The sequence below is a fragment of the Diplotaxodon limnothrissa genome, linkage group LG23, assembly GCF_057381915.1.
Source record: "Diplotaxodon limnothrissa isolate DT_005_m linkage group LG23, D_limnothrissa_male_GT1.1, whole genome shotgun sequence".
NCBI lineage: Eukaryota > Metazoa > Chordata > Actinopteri > Cichliformes > Cichlidae > Diplotaxodon > Diplotaxodon limnothrissa.
In genome coordinates, this window is record NC_140617.1 from 23,589,884 (window position 1) to 23,617,695 (window position 27,812).

General features: G+C 40.3%; 1 protein-coding gene across 1 annotated transcript in view; it reads left to right on the forward strand.

The window, feature by feature from the left end:
* The window catches only part of LOC146608100 (Krueppel-like factor 7), a 47,183-nt gene extending 37,327 nt beyond the window's left edge, over nt 1-9,856 (forward strand). The window contains exons 3-4 of the mRNA XM_085347475.1: nt 2,992-3,115; nt 9,262-9,856. Coding sequence (XP_085203601.1) covers nt 2,992-3,115; nt 9,262-9,313 — 176 coding nt within the window. The 3' untranslated portion in view covers nt 9,314-9,856. The remainder of the gene's footprint in view (nt 1-2,991; nt 3,116-9,261) is intronic.
* The last annotated feature ends 17,956 nt before the right edge of the window (nt 9,857-27,812 follow it).

The following is a 27,812-nucleotide window of genomic DNA, read 5'->3' on the forward strand; positions in this document are numbered from 1 at the left end:
TGATTAAGCCTTTTATGAAAAAAGGCTTCATCCCATGCTTTCCCATCATCCTCACGTCTCTTACTAACGCACTTCAATTCTCCATTACTTCCTCCATATTTCATCTTTGTCTCTTCCCCTCGCTCATCTCCGAGCCAGCAGTGCTGGTTGCGGGGCTGGCGCCTATAAAGCCGCCTCTCCGAGAGCCTCTGTAATGACCTCTGAGACCCAAATGCCCTGCTTCAGCGTCAGCTAATGGAGGGAATGTAATTAACTTCACCACTGGCACCTGAGAGGCTGGAGAGAACGGGCGCATGGGTGCGTGTGTTTGAGCATTCGGAAGTAACAGATTACGCCTAATGGGATTACGGTGACTCAGGAAACACCCAGTTATCAGATTATGGATGAGAAATATGTGAGCACTCATTTGATTATTTTAAAATAAAAAAGCATTTGTAAAGATGGAGGGAGGAGGGGGTGGGGTATTTTGATTTTATGCATTTCTTCCCTGAAATGAAAAGGGAGAAGTGCCGGTTAATGGTGGATTTTATTAAATCATTCGGAATAAATAATTGTTTTAAAAAGCAGCGCCCAACTGTCCACAATCCTGATTCTTTAAATCATAACAATAATCCACTTAGCTCAATAATCTACATTATACAGGCAAAGTAATCCAAAAGTAACAGAAGGTAATCAGATTATGCTGCTGGGTTCAGGCTAATCCAGTGGATTAGGTTACTGATGGACGTTTAAAACTGTCAATCAGTCGAACTGTATGTTTTTACAAGTAGCATTTCCAGTCCGGTGTCTGTTTGCAGAGGCGAGTGGGTACCTGCTCTACTTCACTGTTTGGGCATCTTGAGAGAGAGCGGAGGAGGGTGGATTTTTTTTCTAAAGGGGGGGGGGATGTTGCTAGGCAACGGAGGCAGTGTATCGTTGGAGGAGTCGGTAGCTGAGTGGTTATGTACTGCTGCAGGCTCTGGTCTCTTAGTGCCCCCCTCCTCCTGCACCACCACTACTACTTCCACCACCATCATCGCCCCCTCAGCCCCGCTCCTCACCCCCGCCTCTTGCCCTGTACAGCTCTACGGCTACCGTCGCTAGGCAACTGCCTCCGTGCTCTGCCAGCGTGCTCAGTAATTGGCCGGTGGCATGGCGGCGTACCGTTGCCAGATCCAGCCAGCTGCACTGCCTCCTCATGTTTCACCACATACCCCCTACCCACCCCACGTCTCTCTTAGACATACACTCACACACAGATACACCCCACCCCCCTTGATCCCATTGCTAGGCAACGGATTCAGGCATTTCTGCCTCCCAGGAATTTCATTGGCCAGAGTCGGATGGCCCAAACCTGCAGCTCTGGGATGGAAGGGGACAAGACTAATTTCTGGATTTAGACCAAAAAGCACTTTAAACTCTACAGTTTTTTGTTAAAGGGACAGTTCACCGCAAAATCGAGTAGTTTTTTACATTTATATATATACATATATATATGTATATATATATATCGATATAGATATACATATATATATTTTGCCTCTGTTCTGCAGTCCTATTTATCAATCCAGATTGTTTTAGTCTTGCCCAATTGTGGCGCTATTGTGTGTAACTCCTGATCCTAGAAACAAAAGCGGTCCAGGAGAGCAAAAAAGGGTTAGGTAGTAAATGAGAATAAACCAAATTGACTGATAGACTCAGCAGACTCATATAAACTTACATTTAAACCACAAACAAAACTGATGGCCTAGACAGAGTCATCTTGGTGACTTAAATATCCAAAAGAACTACACTGAATGGAATAAATGGCACAGGTGTACCAGATCCACTGAAATTAGAACACAGGAAGTTGCACCATTTAAGTTCCCTCTTAGCTGATCTGCAATGGAAGCTAACTGTTGGCAGGGGGGTAATGAAATTAATAAATTATATAAAAATACAAAAAATTGGGGTTTATCTAAATATAAAAATAATGTTAATAAATGTTAATAAGTCATGCATGCAAAGTTTCATTGAGATTGGCCAACCCATTAAGGAGGAGATGGGGGTAAATACATATACATATGCAATGGATACGCTCCCATCATTACAGTCAGATCTTCAAATAAAAGCAGGTACGCTACAGCCAAAATCAGCATATAGACATGGTTTATCACTTTAAAAAAATTGAAAAAGAAAGAAAGTACTGATTATTTTAGATCCGGCCTGAAATACTATGTGAATATCTCCCACATTTGGCTCACAGATGTGGCCCCTCCTTACTTTACACAAGCTCTCATTGCAGTTTTGACAGAGCAGTTGATCTATTGATTTTGTCCCTTTAGATAATCGCATTCAATGAATTAAGCCAGTAGTCGTGGTGAAAGCGCTCGAGCAGAGTTGGTCAGCCTCGAGCACCAGTCCAGATGGGATGTGACTGATGCAGGTGACATCTTCGGAGTTGGACGCAGCTGGCGGATTGTGGCCTCCTTGCCATTATGTGTCTGGCCTAATTATCACTACCCCCTCCTTCCCTACCAGCATATCTGCAGCCTCCTTTGCCTTAATCCACTTCTGCAACACTTCTCTCCTACTCTACTTTTCCCTCCCCTGGTCTCATCTCACCTCCTCCTCTCAGTCTCTCATCCACCTTGCCTCTAATCCTCACCCCTCCCTCCCACCCTCCCTCCCTCTCAACCTCTTCTCTCTCAACCCTCCTCTCCTCTTCTGCATGTTCAGCAAGATTGGAGACCAGTGGGAGCTTCTCCATCTCATCCCATTGCTCTCTTTACAGTCCCTAAAAAAGGAAATGGTGACAGGAGGCACAGGGATCTTTATCAGACTGGAAGCTAACATGCACTCACAATATACAGGACACACTCATTAAAATAAAAGCTCTGCCAATATCAAACAGGAAGATAAAGGGTTAGCGGCAAAGAGCTTTTTGCATGGGCGCAGAACAACAAATAAGCGTGTGATTGGTGTATGAGCGATCAAACAGGTGCTCACGTGTGCTTTTTTTTTACCCCCTAGGTGAGAAGCCATACAAGTGCTCGTGGGAGGGCTGCGAGTGGCGATTCGCCCGGAGCGACGAGCTGACGAGGCACTACCGCAAACACACCGGCGCCAAGCCTTTTAAGTGCAACCACTGTGACAGGTCTGTCAAAACATGCCTCTCCCTCCTTCTCCGTGTCTTATATGTTTTTCTTCGCTTTTTTATCCGAGCGCTATTTGAAGTACTTCCACAAGCACAGCAGGCTGTGTTTTAACATTGTGTTTGGTGTAGTGAAGACAAGATGCTGGTTACACACCCCGAAATGTGTTTTGGTACTGACCCAGTTTAAAAGTGTGTTGGCAGGATTACTAATGTGCGCTCCAAGACCCAACTCGCTCAGTGTTTGAGCGAGTTGAGCTCAGTGTTTCAGCTCTAGACCCACATTAGGGACGGTGCAGCATATTAATAGTGAATTTACACACATGATGATAGATAGTCTTTATTTGGATTCAGAGCGGGACAGAGGTGTAAAATGAGTTTCATTAGCAATGAAACACCTAACAACCTGGGATATTAATTTAATTTGCAGGGTATTAAGTAAATAAATACTGGCTTTATTATCAGAAACACTGGCAATAAAGAAAAGATAGACACAGCCTTTGAGGGTGAAGCTGGTGCTATAGTCCATTTAATCTGTGCTCTTTTTTTGCCCAGCAGGGGGTCACTCGTCTGACTGTACAGAAATCTGGCAAATTATCCACATTTCTCATTTCTTACACACTTAGGTTTGGGTCTCGATTGTTAGCTTAGAGTTTTATTTAATACATGATGAAAAGGTACATAAGGCTATCCCGGGTAAAACTTGAGTCTTCAAGTGTGGACCTCACTGACCATCGGGTGATGTCATGGCTATCTTTTATATACAGTCATTAATCTCAACAGTCACTGACTTTAGTTTAAACAGTGGAAATTGGTTGAATTTGTAGATTTTTAGACATTTACAGGAGGGAAATGTATTTGGGGAATTGTTGAAGCCACCATAACCCTAAATACAGGTGTAAGTGTGTGTGTGGGTTACTGGAAATAAAGCCCCAGGCTGGCCCAGTGATTGGGCAGGCTTTCCGGTGAACTCTATAATCCCTGTCACCTGAAAAGTCCTTGTGCAGAGCAAGCTGAGCATCCGAGAAGTTTACCACACAAAAACAAAAACAACTAATGAATTTTAAAAAAATTTGTTAATTAACTTTAACTAACAGCTATTTTAGCAATAAACAGAAAAAAATATATAAATCAATAGTAAAGTCCTAATTTATGGTTTATTTATGTAACTAGGAATCCAAACAATCACAGGACCTCTAAAGAACAGGCACTTGGAGAAAGGGGAGAGGAAAACCACCATTTTAATAGGAAGAAACCTCCAACAGAACTATGCTCATGGAGCACCCATCCTCTCCAACTGGTTGGGGGTTAGGGGAAAGAGAAGAGAGTAGAGAGAGCCAGAACAAAAGGGGGAAAAAATGATTGAATCTTTAAATGACATCTTTTAAATGTGCACATTTAATGTTGCAAATGAGAGTGTTTTAAACCAAATCACAACCTTTTCCTAAACCTACCTAAGTTTGATGCTTAAATACACAAACTACAGTCTCCAGGTGATTTATAACCTAACAACTTCCTGCATATACTGCTTTTAACAAGTATTTTCAATAACAGTTTGATAATAAACAGATAATGCTCCCATATTGTTTATAAACCTACAATAGAAACAGTTGTGAAACATTAGCGTTAAATATTTGCATTTTTGTTCGTTAACATTTTAACAATAATTGTTTTTTTATGATAGTTATGATGGACTATTGCCATTAAACACTTTGCAGATCATAGATAATGTTTTGTTTGCTGTTTTAAATCAAACATCATATGAATCTCAAAGTCATGCACCTTTACACCCAACACTGTCACCGGAAAGAGGTGATCTGTTATAGTTTGACTGTGACTCTTCCTAATTAGGCACCTTGGCCTCTGTTTAATTATGAAGCAAAGGGAAAGGGCTCCTTAAATCTGGTTCCACTGACCAAAAAAACCCCCAAACATTTTAAGGCAATTATTCACTTTTTAAATGATCAGCTTGCTGCCGACACAAAAATCTTTACTCCTATTTTAATTACACCCTGCTGTCTGTCTTTGATCTGGCCCTCGCTGACACCTCTGGGATCTCTGAGCAATATTGTCTACAGGAGCTACCACAATGCAGCAAGGCATCCCATGATAAAAAGCGTGCTTTTAAAGGATTTCATCACACACAAAAAAGGAAATTTAAAAGGTTCTTTTTGTTATTGCGCTACAGAAGAAAAAATTTTAATATATATATAGTAGTACCTGCAAGGTAAATACCGCCTTAAAATGTGCTTCCTCTGCTATACAGAGGCTTTTTGGTGACTTTTGTAGCTTTTTTTTTGTATATATGTCCTTGGGTATGTGAGTGAGAACATGCAGTTATATTTTACGGTAGTAAACCATTTTATGGAGATCCTAGCAGAAACACCAAAATAGCTCTATGATGGCAACCAAACAGCAGTATTATCCTGTAAAGCTCATATTTCACAGTACAGCGCTGGATTGTTTTTACATTAAAAAGGAACTGCTGTCGTAGTTACAACAGGCACATTTTAATCCTGCTTAAGCTTCTCTCCAGTGCCTTATTGTAATTTAACTGGAAAGTTTCTTTCATTTGCCATTAACATACGGATATGTTTTCTATAAAATACTTTTATTTACTTTTACTTACGTGCTTACTTAAATTTATCTTCATATTTACTTTTTTTTAACTTACATTTACTTGCATGTTTTACTTACATTTGTTGCCATTCCTTCATTTGTTTCACTTACATTTGTCTTCACCCAAATTATTCTTGTAATTGCATCTTTTACATTGTGCTGACAGCCTTGTTTTAATCAATCATTTTCTTCTTTTTCTGGAAATTACATGCAACGCCATTTAATTATTCATGGAGCTAGAAATTAGGGAATAAAGATGTCATCTATTGTCAAAAACCGCTGCGAGCAAAAAACAGTGTGTGTCTTTTAAAGGACAGTGCAGTCTTTTTTGACAGTTTCAAAACTGATCACAGTGCAGGGTGTTATTGAATATATGACTTCTTGAATCATGCATAGGTTCATTATGAAAGGACAAAAAGAAATTCCCTCCTCACCTAAGGTACTTTGCCTTGATGCCTATTGAAAAGTGTGTATGCATATGTGTGTGTGTGTGTGTCAGGGGGCAGAGGGCCATGCAGTGTCAACTTAATCAGGTCTCAGCTGGAGAGACTGTAAATACAGTATCCCTCCCCCCTGATTTCCCACCTCCCCCCGCTACCAGACCCCCCTACAGGCACATCCCTAATTTGGGCCCACCTCTGTCATGTGTCACAGGATGTCCAACCCCTCCAGCCTAACACACACACACACAAGTGCACACACACCCTGCTGAGATGAAGGAAGAGGGGAAACAGGGGAGACAGAAAAAAGTCAGGGTGGAAGATTGAGGATGGGGGAAGTTGGGGGACGAGGGAAGGAGGAGGCAGACCTACGGTGTGCCAGCTGGTGTCGTGCCCCCGAGTCGTGACTCATACTTTACCATCTGTCTCAGCGAACGCACTCACAGTGACACACACACACACACACACACACACACACAGAACACCCATGAATGTCTTCTGAGCCGTTCATTTATCCCACATGTGTTTGTACGGGTGCACACACTTGTGCGCACAAAGACAGTAACACACACACAGGTATGACAGTAAGACGGATGACTGGTGGCTCATCACATGTGACTCCCTCTCTTGGCCAAACACTGATTCATCAAGACGTGTTAGACAGTTCCCTCTGTCTCAGTGGAAAGAGCCAATCTGAAACCTGTGTCAAAAAAAAACAAGGTAGGAAAGGAACATCTTCTAGAAATTCATGACATGAAGGCATGAAGTGATAAATGTTAGAATCTGAGTTCAAAGAAAGACTATGGTATGTTACGATTGAGCTATAAAAATTCTTAAATTAACAGTCAAGGTTAAATTACCTCACATCCACGGCTATCATAAACCTCAAAAGCCTTCTGACTAATATTTAGAGGCGACGTCTCTAATGGCAAATAGGAATCACACTGCATAATCTTTGGGAAAACTGCCCTGCTTCTTACTGGATTTATTACCTCAGTAAACACTTCTTTCATGTGTTTGTAGTCTCTAGTATCAAGTCTTATTCTGGACAGCATTGTTCTCATTTTTAACTCATTTGGTCATAGAACCGATGGGCTTGTGCAATGATGAGGCGTCCATCATTTATCTGTACCTGTGTTCAAAGCAATTGCTAATTCTCCTAGAGAGGTGTCAGATTTTAGATGATCATTGTGTGCATGGTTTTTTTTACTAAGGCAGAGGTGGACAATTAATTTCCCCAGTGGGCCACATTAGAAACTGGGATTGTTGTGGAGGGCCACACCAATAACCTGAACTCAGTCAAACTTGGTATTAATTTTATCCCTTTGTAAGCTTGTGGGCACGACCCTCCACAACAGTCCCTGGTTCTCACGTAGCCTCTCGGGAAAATTAATTGCCCACCCTGATTGAAGGGGCCTCACCCAAATTTTGCTCAAGGTCAAGGTCATATTGATTGTTTTATGAGCACTTTCATTTTTAGAATGATCACTACTAGGGTATTCGTCAGATTTTTGTGAACTTGTATGGACTGCTCATGCTTATACTCAGACGAGTGTAAGCATTAGAAACTGGGACTGTTGTGGAGGCCCGCGCCAATGAACAAAATTCTGCTCCACATTAAATTTATCTCTCTAAAAACCTATTGGTGTGGTCCGGCCCTCCACAACAGTCCTAGTTTCTCATGTGGCCCTTTGGGAAAATTAACTGGCCACCCCTGACCTAAGGATTCTTAATCCAAATCATGCTCATCATCAAGGTCATATTGGCCATTTTACGGGAACTTTTTATCAGTTGATTTTAATTCTCATTAGTTTGTGCAATATAGCCAACCAATAGCAACAAAACTTATAACTTGAGCAAGAAGAGCTACTACCACGTGGATATTCTGATTTTAATTATGGTTCCAGGCTATTCTTTAAGATGTAGCTACCTTCTGATTGACAACTTGTTAATGAATGGTCATGCAGTGGTTTTTCAGTCAGATCCAGCCCATGCTTGTGATGTTTCTTCAACTGGTTGCACCCTGTCTGATATGTAGATGGTGTCAAAATGCTGTATAAATAAGAGTGTATTAGCTATGAAACACTTTCAATATTTTCCTTGAACCTTTAGTGTCATACTCATCTGTAACGGCTGGGAGTGATGCACTTTAACACTAGCGTGCTGTGGTTATTTATTCTGTCATAACAAAGGGACATAAAACAGCAGCTATTTTCTTAAACTTAGCCTTTCTTCTGTTTAGAGACACTTCCTAAAGCATTAGAAGCTTTGAAAATTCTGCAAATTGGAAGCTGTTTGTTTCTTTTTTCTGCACAGCATTAGTAAATTTATCCACTTTACTCAACTCTAAACCAGCCTCCGCCTCCATCCAAAATATTTCTCACACACTAATCAGCAAAACATCCAACTTCCAATTATCTAAAAGAAAGCAACACTTTCTTTGTGGAAAGCACTGCTTCTCTGGGGAACGAAGCTGTAGTGTTAGTTCAGCGAGCATGCCATAGAAACGCTGTTGATCTGGAGATGAAAAAGTAGGTCTCATAATGGCTGCATCTGTATGTAAGCAAGTGTGGCATAAACAAAACACCAGCTGAAAGCATATATTATGTCACTTTGTGGCAATCAGGTTGAAATAATCATTAGTAAAAATTATTTTTAAAACCCTCCCGGAAAAAAAAAAATAGGCCGACGTACTTCCAGAGCAATTCCATTTTTCACTCTGCAGCTACGCCCCAGCAATTCTGCAAGCCTGATTTCAGATGAGAGGCTTTGATTCATCTAATTTAGCTATCGTTTTACAGCACATGTTTTGCATGCTGCTCCTCCTCCCCACCACTACCACCACCACACTGTTTCAACAGATCCATCTGCGGGCTCTCTAGTTATTCATGCCGCAGCTGAAGTCATTAGGAGTGCTGCTGAAAATGCTGATTATGAATTAGTTACACATATACTAATTGCGTGTGCATTAGTGGCTCAGCACTCACTAGCTAACAGCAACATTTAGCTCAATCGACAAAACAAACTTCTTCCCCTTGCATTGGTAACGAGCTAACAAGCTGTTCTCTGTTTCTCTGTCTTTGGTTGCAGGTGTTTCTCGCGGTCGGATCACTTGGCGCTACACATGAAGAGGCACATCTGAGAGATTCGGGAGAGGTCAGCGGAAGAGTGGATGGAAGAGAGAGGAAAAGGATGGAGGCAGAGTGGAAGAAAGAGAGGAAACGTCTGCAGAAAAATAACACCTTGGATTTCAGAGAGAGACAGCAGGACGGATTGAAAAAAAAAAAAACAAGAAAACACAAGATCTGGTCTTTCTCGACTGGAGAAATTGAAACCACACAGGGACTACAGACAGAAATACAGGCAGACAGACAAACTGATCCTAAGTGGCTCTGTCAATCTGTGCACGACCAGTTGGTCCATGATTCCACGGTGACACATCTTCACCTCACAACCATCCCCCCAACTCCCCTGTGTCGTTTTGTGGACTATACAGACGCTCCATCCCACCCTTCATATGTGTCTCAGAGGGGATGTGACATGACGAGCGGCGGGCCACGTGCCTGTAGTTGGCAGCTTTTTATTTCTCACCCTTTGCAGTCTTTGCCTTGCTGTGGTCCCTCTGTGAAATGCTTCCAGCCCTGTTCATGCAGCAGTGCTCCACATGCCAGCTAGGACACCAATGCCAAACTGGACCAGTTGTACTGTAACTCTGGTGTACTGCGAGGAGTACTACTGTTACAACACATATTATTATTGAAAAGAAGAGTTCATTCATTGTCAATAGCAGTTCAGCCAAGCAAGCGCAAAGGCTGACTTTCACTCCCTCAATACTCGCCACACCCTTTAGAATTCACCATTTCTTATATATCCAACAAATATTTGATAGTTTTCATCAAACATCTGTCTTATCTGCCAACTGAATCCATTCATAAATCCCTATGACTTCATGGCATATGAGCACTTGCTTGAATGGAGCGTTCCAATAGATCTCGAAGACTTGAAAATGGGAGTGTGCCCCACTGATGTGCTGTGAAGACTGACTGAGGTCATGTAGGCGGTTAGCTTGCTCTATGAACTTCCTTTTACCGGTTACGACTAGGCAAGGCTAACTTACCTACACTGTTACCTACACTGCGAAAGACTCCTAGAACATCAGCTGGAACTGAGTGGTTCATGAGATGCGAGATGGCTCTTAGGAGTGTTTTTCCTCTCTGGGATCTTAGCTCTAATGAGTTGTTGTCAAAAAACTGTTGCGCAATTGACTCTGTTGGCAAACTTTTGTAAAAATTTATCCACTGTCTTGAACCGGGAATTAATTAGGGACTCAACAAACGATGGCTTTCACGTACCAAATGAGCGTGGACAGCCAAATACACAAGTTGAAGCAGCTAGCTTGCTGCGATAGCACACCGAACACAAACGAAAATCACTATGTACGTAAAGGCTATTTTATTTCTAGGAAATAGTTCTCCTGTTTTTTTTTGAAGAAAAAAAAAAACAGTTTAAAAAGACAGCGTTGGAGAATTCACTGGCAGCCAAAAAACAATTAAACAAAAAAAAAACCTCTGCAGTAGATGCCCAAAATGATCTCTTTGCACTTAAGAGTGATTGGCAACTAACTAGCCACTAGGTTCTGTCCTTTTCATACCATCCTTGCATACTACTTTTTCCAATTTAGCAGCTCTTAGCCTTTTGAGAAACAAATAATAATAAAAAAAAAGCACCATTTAACAGCTCTTTAAACATGGCCCTATGCAGAACAAAGGACATTCCCGATCAACATGTAGGACTGAATGCAGATTTCTACTCTGCCAGAAATAGAAGAACTTTTTGGAAGAAACAAATTTAACATGTTGCTGGGCCCAGAGGTGTGGTTGGTAAGATCATACAAGGCACCATTTGTATTTATACTTTTTTACTGTTAAAATGAATAATGGGATTTGGAAAACTAGCTAGTCACACCTGGTAACTTTTACTGGACCACTAAGAGGTCATGAGTATGGATTTCCAGTGGGTCTGGAGTGTGTTAGGGGAGGATCGGATCTGCTCAGTCAGCAATGATAACTGCCCCATCAGCTCACAAAACTGCAGTGGAGTGAAACCCACACGCACAAAGAGACACATACATTCACTCTGAGAAAACTGGAATTATCATCTGTCCTGTGTGACCTGACTTTACTTAGATACAACCAAGACTGATAAAAAGGTCATAAATGTCTTCGTGTCGCAGATGAAGGTAAACACAGAAGAGAGCTTGAACAAAAGTAGACTGTGAAGATACTGACGAAACTTTACTGAGGACAGTTGCGTCAAAGCGTAAATTCTTTATTTTAAGACTTTAATTTGTGTGCTTCGCTTTGAAGCAAAAGTTAACCTGCATCTGTTTGCATTTTGGAATAAAATACACAACATTTACTTTACTCTGTTACACCGGAGGCACATAACAGTTTGTGCATTAGTGCAGTCTAGCTCAATATTTTCTAGACACGATATAGTAGTGGCTCTGAAGGTAGATACAGCGTCAATAACTCCTTCACGTAGTGAACTTATTCTAAATGTGGAAGCAAGTCTGACGTTTATTTGTTCTTGAGCAAATACCTGTCAGATAACTTGTTTTTTCTCTCTCCTGTCTTTGCAAGGTCCATTTGCAAAGACAAAAGAGACTGACCACTTAGTTTTAAGGAGGCCAAGATTTTTCGCAGGCCTTCCAGATTGAAACTACTGTTAGTATTTAGCTGTGTCTCAACTTGCATACTTCCATACTTGCTGTTTGCAGGTGTGTTCCTTGAGGAAAATCCATTAGCTAAGTGAGGCATGGTAAAATGCTGCTATCCACTTGTTAAGTCCGACATTATTAGCCATTTCCAGGTCTAAATGCTGCTTCCCTTCCCAAAACACCTTTAGAACAGTTGAAATTCTTTCAGCTCAAATAAAAACAATTACTATGGCTTTCTTTCAAGTGTAACAATAAAGATTCATGTCCAGCCATCCATGAAAAGAGGAGTTAGTAACTTTAGCAGGGTTAGATGTTAGCAGGAAGTTAGCGGACTACATATAACATGCTCTAACTGAAGTATTCTAAAAATAAATAAATAAATAAAAAGACAATAATGCTATACATTTGGACAACAACAAAGATGGAATACTAAATAGTAGCAATGTTTGGAGAGTTAGAGACATTTGACTAATGGGATAAATGGATATTTGCACATAATAAGTGCTACCTGGTGGCTAGCTGCAGAGCTATAGCTAATACAAATGCAATAGCACAGGGAAGATGATGGATTTAAACTGTTCTCCGTGTTGAGGAAGAAGGCAAGAAGCTGTCCACAGCTCGAGGTTAGTTATTTTTTTTGCTGTGTGGTTTAGCTAAAAAAAAAAAAAAGAAAAATCTTGGTCCTAAGCTTAATATAGTCACTGAAATCTGAGCTAGCCTAAGAGTGATTCTTTGGGTTATAGTGCACATAATGAGCTTTTAAAAAATGAGCTTAAAGACGTGATGCACATGAATATAAAAAACTTTAAAAACAGCTTTTTTTTCTATTAACTAAAACACAGCACAAAGCATTACGGCCTCAGACAATGCAGTAAATGCTTGGACCTGGAGACAGGGTTGATACGTCGTCACTTAACTAGTAGATTGTCAATTTATCTTCCTGCATGGAAAATTACTAACATAAGTATCGGAATTGAGACACAGATTAGAAAATCATGAATACTGGAAGCATTTTATATTTGGAAATGATGATTTGGAAGTCTTTCATTTCGTACCAGGCTAGCAGACCCAAGTTTTTCCTGCTTAGCTTCTCTCCTCATGTGAAGATGAAATGAAGAATTCAAGTTTAACCTGTGGGTTAAAATTGTATCATCGATGGCAGCTCTATGTGTGCGTATTTGAGTATTTCAACAGGGTGTTGAAGTGAACTGTTTCAACTGAATGGGAAAAGGGGGATTTATTAATTTATTCTTAGATTTTTATTTTGTTTGGTTTGGTTTTTTTGTGTGTTCACGCTCCTTACTATTCAAGGATAGCGGAATATTTTGGACTGAAATTTTCAAAGTTTAAAGATATGGATCCCAATGACAGGACAGTTTAAAATTTTGCCTGACTCTTGTTGTGAGCTGACAGAAACATTTTTTCTCTTCATGTATCTGCCGGGAGCTCGAGAACTGGGATTTCAAAAGTGAATGTGTTTTCTTGGAAAGGTCGTTTCATGTCGTCTCTGAGGATGCGGTTCAGTTCTGTGTCATCTTAATGAATGATTGTTAATTCTGCCGTGCCTGTGTTTTTCTTCGTCCGTTTGTATTTGCACTCTGAATTTTTTGGAACGCCCACTTGCATATCTGCTGTTTTCTGTCCGCTTGTGCACCATACTTCACACGATGACCCCTCGGTGATGAAACACTGGTCACGAAAGTCTGTATAGTAGCCGTTTTTTTTTTAGCACAAAAGGTACATGCATACACGCTTCACGGATTCACATACATTGCAGATGTGCAGACAAACCTACACAAGCCGCATGCCTGCAGACACGCTTGGGCGCATCCACAAATGCGCAAATATGTACAAGCACATCTCGAATCCACGCACTCACAAAAACACATACAGACACAAACACCTATCCTGCGCTCTCCTTGTGGGTTTTTCCTACACCTTGTGAGAGTCGGAGATCCAGACTGCAGCTCTTGCTCTCAGCAGAGGGGGGTGCACACGCATTACTATGTGTGACACCACTTCTGTTTCCACCAGGTCTGAATTTTAAATCAAACACACCCCCGTTTTTCTACCAGCATTCTCTCATCACTTCCCCCTCTTCCTCCTCCCCCTCCTCCTCTTTGCCTCCCTACCCCCTTCCTTCCATTTTCTCAGATATGATCCCTTTCAACTCCTCTCCTCTGTCCAACCCCCCCCCCCACCCACCTGCCTCCCAACCACCCTTCCACCTCCACCTCCCTTCTATTTTTCTCCTCTGTTCTCTTTCTCCTTTTCTTTCTCTGTAAAAAGTGTTTCAAATTTATCATTTGTATATTATGATGTATGGGTACGATAATGTTCTTTATTATGGAAAAATGAGAAAGATTTATTTTTGTTACCGGTTTGTTTCATAATTCCTTTTTTAAATTGGTATTGTAATATCTCTATGCAAGGAACTGTTCGGTGAATCGTTTTTATTTAAGAATGTAATTATGTGTAATAAATGGTAGAAGCAGTTTGGCATGGAGTATTCATGGTTCTTGGCTGGTCTTTTAATGGCAGTTTCATCCTGTAACAATATGCACCTAATCATCCATCTTCACATAGAATATTTTATGATTTCTTATCAAGTCTCAATCACAGAGCCATTCAGATTGTTAACAATACGCTCCTAGAGGACGTTCCACAAACCCTTTCGCTTTTTCTTCTGCCCGACCAGAGCACTCGCAGGGACCGAGTGATTTGGGTTTGCTGCAGTTAAACCAGCTCAGTAAAAGTGGGCAGGTAATTTCATTTACATCCTCCTATTTCTGCTATTTGCAGTAAACCACCCTTGGAAGAGTAAAAAGGGCTCTGATTTATCGTTTCTTTTGATCAAACACGGGAAATGGGCCAGAATACCTTTACTTTGCCTCAGTGCGCACTCTCGTTGTCTCCCTCCGAGGAAGCTACAGCATGTTAATTATATCTGGTACCAACCAAGGTGATGACTTATCCGCTATTCCTGCCTTTTGACCATGACTAGCTGATAAAAGGCTAATCGAATAACTAATGGTTAATTAGGGAGTAATTACTCCCTGGTAAATGGCCCTATGCAGCGTATTAATTCTCCTTGGGTCTGGCAGTGAGAAACTCCCATAAGGTTTTTTGTTTCATTTAATGCTCCCTAATTGAAATGGGCACCCTCATCAAGAAGCTTACATGTATCTGTCGAACTTAATGTTCTTTTATCTTTAATTACAGACAGGCTGCATATTATCTACCTAAATATACCTACTATGTCAATCGCAGAGACACATTATGAAATTAGAAACGATAGAGTCATTTTTCAATAAAGGTCGAACGTCCCCTGAATGGCTTTCAATCGTCATTTTCATTCCCCATGATGGAAATGAGGTTGTATGTGAGTTCACAGCAGAGCTAAATGGTCAAAATGTGTTCTGGCAGGAAAAAGACCAGAGAACCACATTCACACTAGCACATATATTCATAAAAGTACCATCATACAGGGTAATGTTATTGTTGTAGGGCAATGGGCAAAATTCTTTCGGTGCATTTAACTCTCAATTATGGCAAATGTCCGTAGCAGCTTGGCAGGGCTAAGATTTTTTCGCAGCATTTAGCTGAGCCTAACAAGAATGTAATGGGTGTTAAACAAATTAAAAAATTACTTTATAACTTATTGTGGGAAACATGAATGACTGGATTTCTTGGCAATCAAAGCCATTTCACTCAAAAGCCATAAGTCCCATTTCCTCCCCCCATTTTTACACTGATGTTGTGCTATTGCCTTAAATTGCATGTTGCCTGATTTAGACCTAGAACTGGTTACAACACATTTCTACCACCGGTGTCAATGCCAGAAAGCTGGTAATGGCAATGTAACACAAAACTGTTGGCCATAACATTGGAACCACCAAAGTCAGTGGCTATGGGAGGTAGTACCTAGGTGCTATGTGCAACCACAAGAAACTCCCGAGGGATTGCAGACAAGGTGAACAGAGCCTGGTGTTAGTAATTTTCTTCAAATTAACTACTATTTTTTTATAGTAACAATACATAATTTTCAGTCCCAAATTGTCAAAATGACAGCTTGTTCGTCAAAAGCACCAAGAAACAACTTGCTATGCACCTGCACCCACACTGTGTACGTGAAAAAGTTTAAAAACTTGCTGATTCAACACCAGAGCCACTGATATCAGTAAATATGGGAATAGCTACCATAAAACCAAGACCTTCATAGATGCAGACGCACATAAAATGACATAATACAAACCAATACTACGTAATATTTTGTTCAGAATCTAAAATTGGGGATGCTTCTTAAAATGCATGAAGGCTGAAATTTCACCAAAAAAGCACTGACACAATGTCGATGGAAAACATATAAAAACCTGGTACTAGTGCCTAAAAGTTGCAGTGGCATGGCCACAATCACAAAATTGTTCCCCCCATATTAAAGCCACTAACAACAGTGGCTGTCTGGAAAGACTAAAGCAAGAAATATGCAGATGATTTGCACATTAAGCCCCCAGATTCTGTCTTTCATAATCCTCTTCCTATAAAAATGACCCCAACTACTGTTGTTTAAGGTTTGTCTTAGCCTAACTTAAGCTTTTGCCCCATGAGTAGCGTAAGACAACTTGACAACTCCCTGCTAGTGCACTCAAATATGGGTGATCTCCTGCAATCCCTCCAGGAGGGTCAGTGTTCCGTGTGTTCCTTGGACATTAATTCTTCTTTTTTCCCTGTGGATTCCAGGTCATGCCCTGCCTAGTAATGTCTAGTGATGTTAGGCTTTCTGAGGTGTGCCCAATCCAGCTCCACTTTCTTCTAAAGATCTGTGTGGCTGTTGGTTCCTGATTTGTTCTTATCCACGGTCTTTTATTGACAGTCTTCTCTGGCCACTGGATCTGCAAGATTTTGTACAGACATCTGTTGGTGAATGTCTGTAGCTTGTGGAGCATTAAAGACTATGTAATACTGAGTGAAATCTTGGTTGTCTCTTAAAAAGCAGCGAGACAGTTTACTTGGGTTTGGGTCTTATAGACCTGTGATGCCAGCCTAGTCTATCTCCTGACATGTAAGATTATCTTTCTGCCAGTCTGATTCCTGAAACAAGTCAAGAAAAATACCTGAACATCAAATGGAATCAACCCCAATGGCATTTTCAATAAGTACTGCAAAAATATATTCATAAATCCATACACACGCACACAAAAAACCCTCTTTCAACTCAGTCCCATAGATTTCATTTCGTTCACAAATGCAAAAATCCAATCCACTTCATGTTTTACTAATCCCAAGTAGTTCACTGAACAAAAAACCCCTCAACTTCTGGGTTTTCCTGTCAATCTTGTGTCAATCCAAAACAAAAAGTGTGCCTGAGATTTCCAAAAAATATTGAAGCCAACAAAAACAAGACACAAAATAAAGGCAAGCAGTCAACCAGCTCAAGAAGGATCAATCAGCTGGTTGGACTTATGGCAAATAGGTTATTTTGATTGTTCACACTCTTGGTTGTTCAAGTGTGAGTAATATTGGCGGAAAAGTAAGAGAACCAACAAACCCAGTAGGATTCAGTCTCTGTGGATCACGAATGCATCCATCCAATAGTTATTGAGATGTCTCTTTCTGAACCAAAGCAGTGGCTTGACCAGGAGAAATATCATATCATCCCTCAAGCCATGCTAGAGGCTAAGAAAAGGATTCACACTGGAGCCTAATCTGATGGACCCGATGAAATAGCATTAAAAATGGCTCACAATAGCCCCAAACCATGTCAGATCACACAGTTAGAATTGAAAATCCAAAATTAAACAACAACCCATTCCATGTATTTTCTGCTTTCCTGATAGCACTTGACACTCAGTGAATACAACGGAATTAATGCAGACACAGTGTGGAAAGAAGTGGATTTGTTATCCAGCTAATTACACCAGGGATGCCAAGCAGAATAATCTGAATAATAGGAAAACTGAGTTGATAAACAGAGCTGCTGAATCCTTGATTATGTGTATTCACTCACCCTGTCCCCTCACCCTGTTGCATCAAAGATAACATTTATCTGAATCAGGAAAAACTATAGGATCACATCACCCATGATAAAAGCTCATCTTATCCTAAATATGGATTTCAATCTATAGTAAATATATGAATAAACAGTAAATGCATCAGAATTTAATAAAAGGTGTCGACCTTTTTATGTGCATACACCTTTTCGTACATGCATCATTGACAACCGCATGCTTTGTATGAACAAAAGAGCTCTCTGTTTTTGGTTTTCCCAGGTATCAGGCAGGTAAATTATAAATTATTTGACAGACGAGGCCATTAAGGTTGTAAGAAAAGGCCTAGTTCTGAATTGGAAATTAAACTTAAAATGAAAAATGTATCATTTAACGATAAAAAATTCAAACCACATAAAAAAAATCTGCTTTTTAAGCATACTGTGTCATTGTTCAGCACCCCACAGGCGTACGACTGTGCCCTTGAATCGTCTATATCTCTGCTCTGCTATTCACCCACAAAACACCTGAGCACATTTCAGAAACGCTGTCTTTGTTTTATATACAATGACTGAGCCATGGTTCCCACCACTGAAAGAGGGTATAAATGGTGTGAAGCACTGAATTGAAGCATCTGTTATGAAAGAAACCTGAATTCTTTAGGCAAGGCAGTGATTCACCTAACCAGTAGAATATAAAGCCCCCTTTATTTTACATGAGGTTGTGCAGTAGGAAATTTCACAGAGGGAGCTGCCAATGCCTGTGGGTGTCTTGTAGGTGTCTGGCAGCCATATAGTGATGTTGTTGTCACATCTGGCAACATAGAGATGCCGGCATACTGAGAATCTGCAACAAGTTTAAAGCCTCCCTCATCCTGTCGTAATCCATGCTCCAATCATCAGTGCTATCTGCCACTGTCTCCAGTGATAACAAGAACTCCTTAGTAAGATTATTAACTACTCAGCAGCTGATATCCATGAAGTCAGGCTTCAGTCTTTAGTTTAAAATTCAAGAGCATCAAAAATCCAAACAACGCTTTTGTCCTAACAGTGTTTGTGAGTCGTGGATTCTTTGGTTCCATGCCATGAACAGGCAAGCTCTTAGGTGTTTCCAATTATTGGGAATATGTCGAGGTGGCCCTCTGTAATTAAAGCCTAATCATGCTGGTGGATTCAGAGAAGCATCCTCATCAAGCTTTCATTACTATCCCTCCTTCTGATGCCTAGCAGCAACCCAGCCCCCTTTAGGAATGCTCAGATGGCCTAGTGCCAAATCAAATCAAGGTATTTTTTGGCTTTAATTTAAGAAGGCATTTTTGATTTTCTAACTACAATATATTGGGGGAGATTGGAGGGGGGAGGGGGTAATCCCCAGTCTCCAGTCCTATTGTTAGGCTCTAAAAGCAATTTTCTAAAGGTTCTTTGAATGCAATTTTGGTTGATTCTTCTGTCATATTCTTGTAATCTGACAAAATTCTTTAAACTAATTGCTTCATCCTTTGAACAAGTTGCACAGGCAAATATGTTCTCCCAATCATACACAAATATGAACCAATAAACCAACAATGTGAACCAATAAACTACTTTTGATTCAGTAAAAATTTTGTTTATCCAATGTCAGCAAGCACTTGGGGACAGTGACGAGGAAGAACTCCCTTTCAGCAGGAAGAAGCCTCAGTTAGAACTTGGCTCAGAGAGGTTTGTAGAGCAGAAAAAAGTAAAAAGTATAGAGTTGTCATTTTCCTATAACAATGAACATTATTAGTACGAGTACAATAAGTTAATTTACTAGCTGTATACTGGAGCCTAATCAAGGACATAAGGCCTCAGCCATGTAGACCTAAGGACCTGTTGGCAACTATCTGGCAACCACTGGTCAATAGGGGAGAAAAATATATATATTCCCAGATTGGTTGAGAGTCTGCTGACAGTGGCTGTCAAAACAGTTGTCAAAGCTCCATTCGTGGAGGTCTAGAAACCAGTCAGCAACCTGCCGGTAAGCATTAGTCACAAGGAAAGAGCATGTATTTAGTGACTAGTTGGTTGGTTGTTGCTGGCAGTCTCTAGCATCAAATTGGTTGCAAAGAGATACATGATGCTGCACTGAAAACCTCCTTCACATTGCTTTGGTTGCTAGCAGGTTTCTGCAGAAGATGCCTGTTTGTCTGCAAACACTCATAAACTGTCAAACTAGCAATCAAACAGCAGAGAAACTGAAGAATCTACTATTGTGACCAATTTCACAGAGCAACAGCCACCAACCACTCACCAGCCAGTTAGGAAAGACACATTTTTTCCGATCGACCAATCTCTAGGCCTGTGTGACTGAGGCCTAACATTCACATTCACATCTACACCCCCAGAGCGAGTTGGTGCTCGGTTGCATCTGCATTTGATTGATCACTGGGGGGACTGTTCAGCTCTTCGCCCTTTCACTTATTTGGCTTTTCATTTAGATATAGAGCTGATGTCTAGGCTCATTAAATCAGCTGTGTATGGGGTGACTCGATGACTCTAGAAAAACATTTAAACAAACCGTGGCTGATTAAAAGCTGATTCTCTCGAATGATTCAGAAGCTCAGCGGCGTATTCCTTGCTATTGGGTTTCCCTGCCCACTATTTTAGGCTAAAACGATTGCTTCTGAGATGAGCTCAATTCATGAGTTGCCACCAAAATAAACACTGTCAATCTTTGCAAGATATATGCAACAATAGCTCTTTTTTTTTCTCTCCCAGAATGGTATTGCATTCCAGCTGTATAATATGCATGAGTCTGTACTTGTTTTTCCCTTCCAGCTTCTAAACGCTCTTCCACTTCAGAGAGAGGTTCGAATGAGACTACCGGTGAGCTCTTGTGTTCGGAGAGAGAGACCGAGCAGCTGGATAGGCTGGTGGCCTTGTGCTCTGAGACAGCTCAAATACAGAGTCATATGAGAGCACCTGGCCCTTCTATAAGCTGCTTGTTTGACAGACAGCACAGACACCTGGAAGCCCAATGAGAGAGTGCAGTGTAAAAGCCACTGCTGCTCTACAGAGCCATGCATTATGCAGGAAGCTCTCTCTCTCTCTGTTTCTCTCCCTCTGCCCTCTGCTCTGCGGTAAAAATAGATCAGCAGACCTGAGCGTTCAGCTCTTTTTTATGCTTCTCACTTTTACTTGGATCTCACCAGGTGCGGTGGCTCTTGGCTCCCTGCTCGCATTTCTTTGCCTGAATGTTTGTGTATCTGTGTGCGGGTTTAAACACGCACGTGTTTGCACACTCTTTTGAGAGTGTGTGCATGCATGTCTGCATGTCAACCAGGGCTGTTTTATCAGTTTTCCACTGAACTCGGCTTTCAATAAAAGTGGGATATTAGTCTCACACTGGTATTTCCAACCATTGTGGTGGGGAGGATATTATTTGGCAGTCACAGGTGGCGTGGCATTTGTAAAACCGCCGATAAAGCCTACACTGCAAGACCAAAAGTATGTGGACATGGCCAGGCTTATGAGTTTGGGGCTAGTGGGGTCCCTTGCCAACATGAAAACAAAGTTAGCTTCATAAAGATGTGTCTTTTCCAGTTTGATTAGCCTGCCCACAGAGCACAAACTATAACCGAAATCTAGCATCTGTGGAAAGAACTGGAACATCAAATATGAGCCTGGACCTGATCAGCCTCATCCAACATCTGCGGTAGGAAATCCCTGCAGCCACATTCCAAAACACTGCAGCGAGCTTAGCCATTAAAAAGGTTATGAACTGTAATAATTTTGATGTAAATCAAATTAGCTTTTTACGTTTATCCCCATTTTGCATCTGTTGGAGTACAGATGGAGCCTTTAATACGAGACATCTTCAGAAACTGGCTGTACATATCTCAGTCTTGGGGTGTCGTGTTGGAAAGATAACAGTTATTTCCGCAACTTTGAGTTTCTGATATTTTTAGATTCAACGAGAACATTACAAATAATAGATTAAGAATAATAGTGCATTAAACATTTAATACATGCATGTAAGTATGCATAAACATCCAGCCTGCATAGGCATGTATAAAAGTCCCCTGCTGCTGAGCGCAAAGGCTCCCTGAAGATCATTGATCCGTGTCAGTGACCACAGTGATCTCTGCCTTCTCCCTGATTGCCATTCTACTGCTAATTAAACAGTCCTGCTTAACGAGTTCACGTTGATAACGAGGTTGGAGGGAAAGGTCACCCTGTCACGCTCACTTCAGCTGGACACCGTCAATAAAAAACCCTACACAGAGGTAATCATCCAAAAGTTAAAGAAAGGCAAGAGACTAAGAAACAGAATGTGGTGGTGCAGACTTACGTCGGCCATCAGAATTTGATTGGCTTGAAATATCACTTATTGATGTGAGGGAGAATACTGTTCAGCAAATACATATTTTATCTCTTTTAGCCATACGGTTACTAGTTTTCTGTGCTTCCTTTCATTATTTTAATTCTGTGCCTTTGAATGTTAATCCTTTGAAAGAGTATTTAGACCATCACAGAACACTAAAACTCTGCAGTGAAGCTCAGACTAATGAAATTCATTTTGCGCATTAGCAGCACTTTGTGATGTAATATAATGGCGACTATGTATGTTTCTTTTCCCATTATCTATAAATTTACATAACGCATAACTGTTTTGTTTTTAATCCACTTGAATCAAAAAGATTCTTAACACTGCACATGATTTAATTAATAAGTTTGTCTTTTTTTTCTTTTATTATTTTATTTGATGGTCACACATCTGTATGTTCTCGGAAACTTAAATCAGCCAGCAAGGTTGCTCTTATATATTTAAGGTTTTTATATATGTAAGGGTTCATTTTATCTTGGAATAAATTAAGATAATCTGACAGTAAATGGCAGAATCACAGACACGTCCTGTAGACGTTTTCTTTGTGTATCTCACAAGCTAATCTTCACTGTGGTCCCTCTTTCAACCTCTTTCAACAAAACTAAAGTGCTTTTGCTGTGTTTTTCAAGCGAGCCTATGAACGTCCATTGAGAAGCCTGGAGCCAAGCACACACTCACACGACCTATATCTACTATCTGGCCTGCGCATCATTTATCTTACAGCGGCAGAATCAGGATAGATTGGTTCAATTAGACTGGCCTTTAATGTAATCTGTTTAATCCATTTCTATCATCAAAGCCAATACCTACCGCTCTCCTCTGAGAGTGGGATTAGCTGTACGAGTGCATCTCGGAGCCAGCGTCTCAGCTATAAAAATGGAGCCTCTGAGTCAACCAGATCTCCTCAATACTTGCGATATTTGTTTTCTTTACAAGTGGCTGTTAAGAAAACAGAGTGTCTCAGTGAAGTTTTAATGGGTGAAGATTTAAGATCCTCATATCCTACCAGAGATTGCAAGCGCTGTTTGGCACAATGCCTGGTGGCCCAGTAAAAAGACAAGGAAAGACTTGGCTTCCGTTTTATTCTCTTCAGTTGATTTCATGCCTTTAATTGGGAAAAACCAGTAGCCTACAGAGCTGCCCCAAACATTCATTAAATCTGAGAAAGTTTGTGTGTAAATTCAACCTCAAAAGCTAGTGTACCTCCAAATTAGTCTTATGCCAAACACATTTTAAAATTAGATAGATACAAACTGTAGGCATTATGTAAACTTACATATTATTCCACTGTAAAAACATGCTCTTTCCATGTGAGCTAATATTTTTCAGAATGATTTAGAATTATAAGCTAACCTAACTCACTGTGACAACCAAATGAGTCATTTTGGACACAAAGCTTCAGTTTAAGGTGTGAATTTGTAAAATTTAACCTAAATTGATATCAATAAGGTTTATTTCACAGGATATTTTAGTTTTGAACAATATTCACGCTAATCGAGCTAAATGTGAAACAGGCTAATATCTATACAATTCAAGCTAAATTGTTAATTTTCATTCAAGTTTTTACATTATAAGAGTTAACAAGATATGAATTTAAATTTCAGTTTAAATTTCTGGTGTTTTTACTGGTTTTACAATTCACATCAATTCAGATCATAATAATAAAATAGTGGTCTATAGTCTAATAGTATAGTTACAGTGGTTTTCATGTCAAAATGTGTGTAGGGGGTTCCAAACATTGCTTTCTATTGGGTCAAAATGATTCTATTGGGAGTTCTAGTATTAGCTAATAATAAGTTGTGTTGTGATGCAATTTTGTTTATTCCACATTTAACAACATACACTATATCAGACCTTCCCAAAGTGTGGGGCCCGCCACCTAGGGGCGCAGAGCCATGCCAGGGGGAGCGCGGGATGAAAAAGGGGGGAAAAAAACAAAACGCTTGGACACTGCTAGCACGGGCGCCTACAGAAACACAAAGCAGGAGATGAAGCATCGCTGAATATGTTTCCAAGCCAACTTCATTCTAAGCCAAAGACTAGAAAATATGGTGAAGCATATCTGCCCTTTGGCTTCACCTGCACAAGTGCCGAGGTAGGCCTGCAGAATTGGGTTTCCCTTCGTCGGGAGCAGCGCTGGGCTGTTTAAATCACGGACAAACAGTATCCCACATTCTTGATTTTTAGTTCACAAACACTTCTTGTAATGACTTACTACTCCTGACATTTTGGAGATATACATACTATACTATACTTTATACAGTAAAGTTACAGTGAGATACAAATAACATCAGGCTGATCCTGCCACGATTTGTTCCCCCTGTCTAAATCACGGACAAACAGTATCCCACAGCTGTTTATGTTTACCTATTTTGCACAGAGAGACATTTTTTGAAAAATGTATTGATAGCAATGTTGAATATTATTACACAGGGGGAAAAAAAAACCACACGTAAAATAATCACACCGTGACGTCTCTGCCTTTGTAAATGGAGGGACAGTAACTGCGTGTGTATATGTAAACGTGTAAAACCTGCAGATAGTCAGATTAACAGTATTTTGTCTGTTAATCGCCCAGTCTGCAATTCATCTCATGTAAACAATAACTTGGCGCACCGCGTGACGTGAAAAAAGGCACATACCTTTGACATTGCATGACGAACTCTGTATTCCTCATCCACACGTAAACGCAAAAAAGGAGTTTTAAAAAATCTCAGTTTTAGGTGATTCGAAACGCCATTTACCGGTACGTGTGGACGAAACAGCTGCGTGTTCAAAAATACCCGTGTAGGTGTGGACGTAGCGTAAAAGAGTTAGTAGTTTATTTTCTTACTACCTGTAATTTATTGCAGATTACTTGTATTTGCTTAATTGTTTACTAAATGTTTGAGGTGTGAAATAAATAAACCGCAATGGAGCAAAATATGGGTGTGTGTGATTGCAGGATGTGTTCGTGCGTGTTCACGCAGTGGGGCGCGAACATTTTTCTTGTAAAACAAGGGGGGCCCAGCAAAAAAAGTTTGGGAACCGCTGCACTATATGATGAACAAAACCATTTTAGTAAAAGTCATGAAATATCAGATTGAGGATTTTTAAGGGTTTTTAGACGATTAATAATTACTCTCATGCCAATTTTAGTGTTAAACAATAGCTAGCTATATGGGTTTTTATGATTATTTAGGTTAAAACTGCCATAAAATAATATATAAGCTTAAATAGTATTTTTTTTTTAATGCAGACATAGGTTTCAGAATGATTAGAAAATACACAATTAAGCTAACCTAACTGATTATGCTAACACAACCGGTTCAGTATTTTGGTTCAAAAAGAGGTCACAAACCTTACAATCAACTTTCTTCTTTTGTGAAATGTAACTTGGGTTATGAGTTAACAGATGCCAATTTTATGGGCCATAAACCATCTTAAATTTAAACAACTTAAGCTAAATGGGAAGCAAGCTAACAGGCTAAAATTAGGTATATGCGCAATAAAGTTCTGCAATAAATATGCAATACATTTGGTAGATGTTAGTCAGTATTTAGTAGCAACTCAATTTGAAATAAGGGCTATTTTTTCTGGTGAACCCTTTCTTAGTTTAGTTGAATGGAAATCCCCTCTTATTAAGACTTGTGCTAATAGCCAGGCTAAATTTAATCTCCAAATGGCTTCAATACTACACTCTCAGAGACTGTCACTGTTTTCATTTGGGGGTTTCCATGATGTTTCCTTTATAATAGTGTGCTGAAGGAATCATGGGTCTGTGAAAATACTTCAAAAGCCATGACAAAAATTTCCCGCCCTCAAAAATATCACGGCTTTCAGACTGTTTTCTAAATTCATGGATTCCATCCAACAGCTGCAATCTGCTTCTACCTGCTGAGATTTCCACAGGGAAGTGGGATTTTATACTCAATCCCCATCTATCCATTCCCCTACCCTGCGTGTTTCTGTACTCACGCTGTCTGAAGAAAGAGGAAATGAGTGTGTGGGTATTTACAACTGCACATACATCTATTTTTTGGTTTGAATGCATTTTTATGATTTATACTGTACATACTCATCAGCCCTTATCGCCTTGCCCATAATTCCTGCCTTTTAAAACAGATACAAATTTAGGAATTCTACACTATATAATGTGCAAAAAATATAATTTTTCTTTTTCATTTCACCTGCTTTCATGGGGGGGAAAGCCACGTTTAAATAAAGTATCTGTAATAAATTCTCCTCCTGCTGTGGATTACCTGTGTGATTGCTTTTCAGTTGAAATTCCCCATGCAGCATTAGCAACACTGCTTGTCACAGTCGATGGAAGCGCTCCCATAGCTCTTTTTTACTGTGTCGGGACTGCCTGCAGATATTAAAGCAATATGTGAGGCTGTTTGTCTGACTCCACTGGCTTTGTGTTTTAATGACTCCTGTGTGTGCGTGTGTGTGTTTTTGTGGGGACACTGTAATAAGACATGGTGATAAAGACTTGGTGCAACACTGGTTTGAGCAGAAACACGTACATGGATGGCAACTTTGTGTTGCCATCACACACACACACACACACACACACACACACACACACACACACACACACACACACACAGAGAGAGAGAGAGAGAGAGAGAGAGAGCAGTGACCAGTTTAAATTGAATATAGCTGACAGGTTTGATCAGAGTTGATTGATTTGCAGGGCTGCACGCAGCCTCATGGTGAGGGTAAGAGTTGGACACCTTACCGGAACCTCCTCCTCCGTCTCCTCTTTACTCCAACCCCTGCCATCTCTCTCTCTCTCTTTTTTAACACAACCCTTATTGCAAACCATATCTGACAATAGATATTGAACAGGGAAGCAGGAAGGATCAATGTTTGTTGATTGGTAAGAAAATACAAGGCTGAGGCTGTTTGAAGAGCCTCCAACTTAAATTACTTCAGGATGTTCTTGGAACCAAAGTGTGAGGTTGAACAGATTATATGGAGTCGATCTGCAGGAGCAGATACATTTTTGAGTATAAAATATATAATAAGAGTTTTTATCAAACTTTAATTTTCTCCAGATAGTCATAATATCAATGTACAACTCTGTGTAAGAATAAACAAGGAGATGACTTCTTTCAAGTTCAACTGATGAAAAATTTGTTTTTAAATTATTTTCAGCAGCTGTCTGCTTCTTCAGCACACAGCATCATATCTATGTGAGCATTTACTGCCATCTGCTGATTGTTGCCTAAAGGTGCAGACGTATGAATGCACAGCACTGAATCTGTAGGAGAAGTAATAATAATAAAAATGCTTTTCCATTCTTGACCAAAACTATAAGACAAATGCTATGTTTGAATATAAAGTCCTGAATATTTTTTGTAATATGCGTGTAAAGTTAAGCTTATTGTTGCCTGTGTAATGCATGTCATTCCCATCGTCATGTGCCACCTAGTTGATCATTAACTGCGATGCTACATTTTAAAAGAATTGATCCCATGCATAGTTTAATTGCGAGCCTTAGCACATGGTGCACAGTGCACAGCTCTGGCAGTTAATCTTCAACTCGGTGGTTAAATAAAGACGAGCTCAAAGTACCGAGTCATAGTATTCAGTCACATATTGCA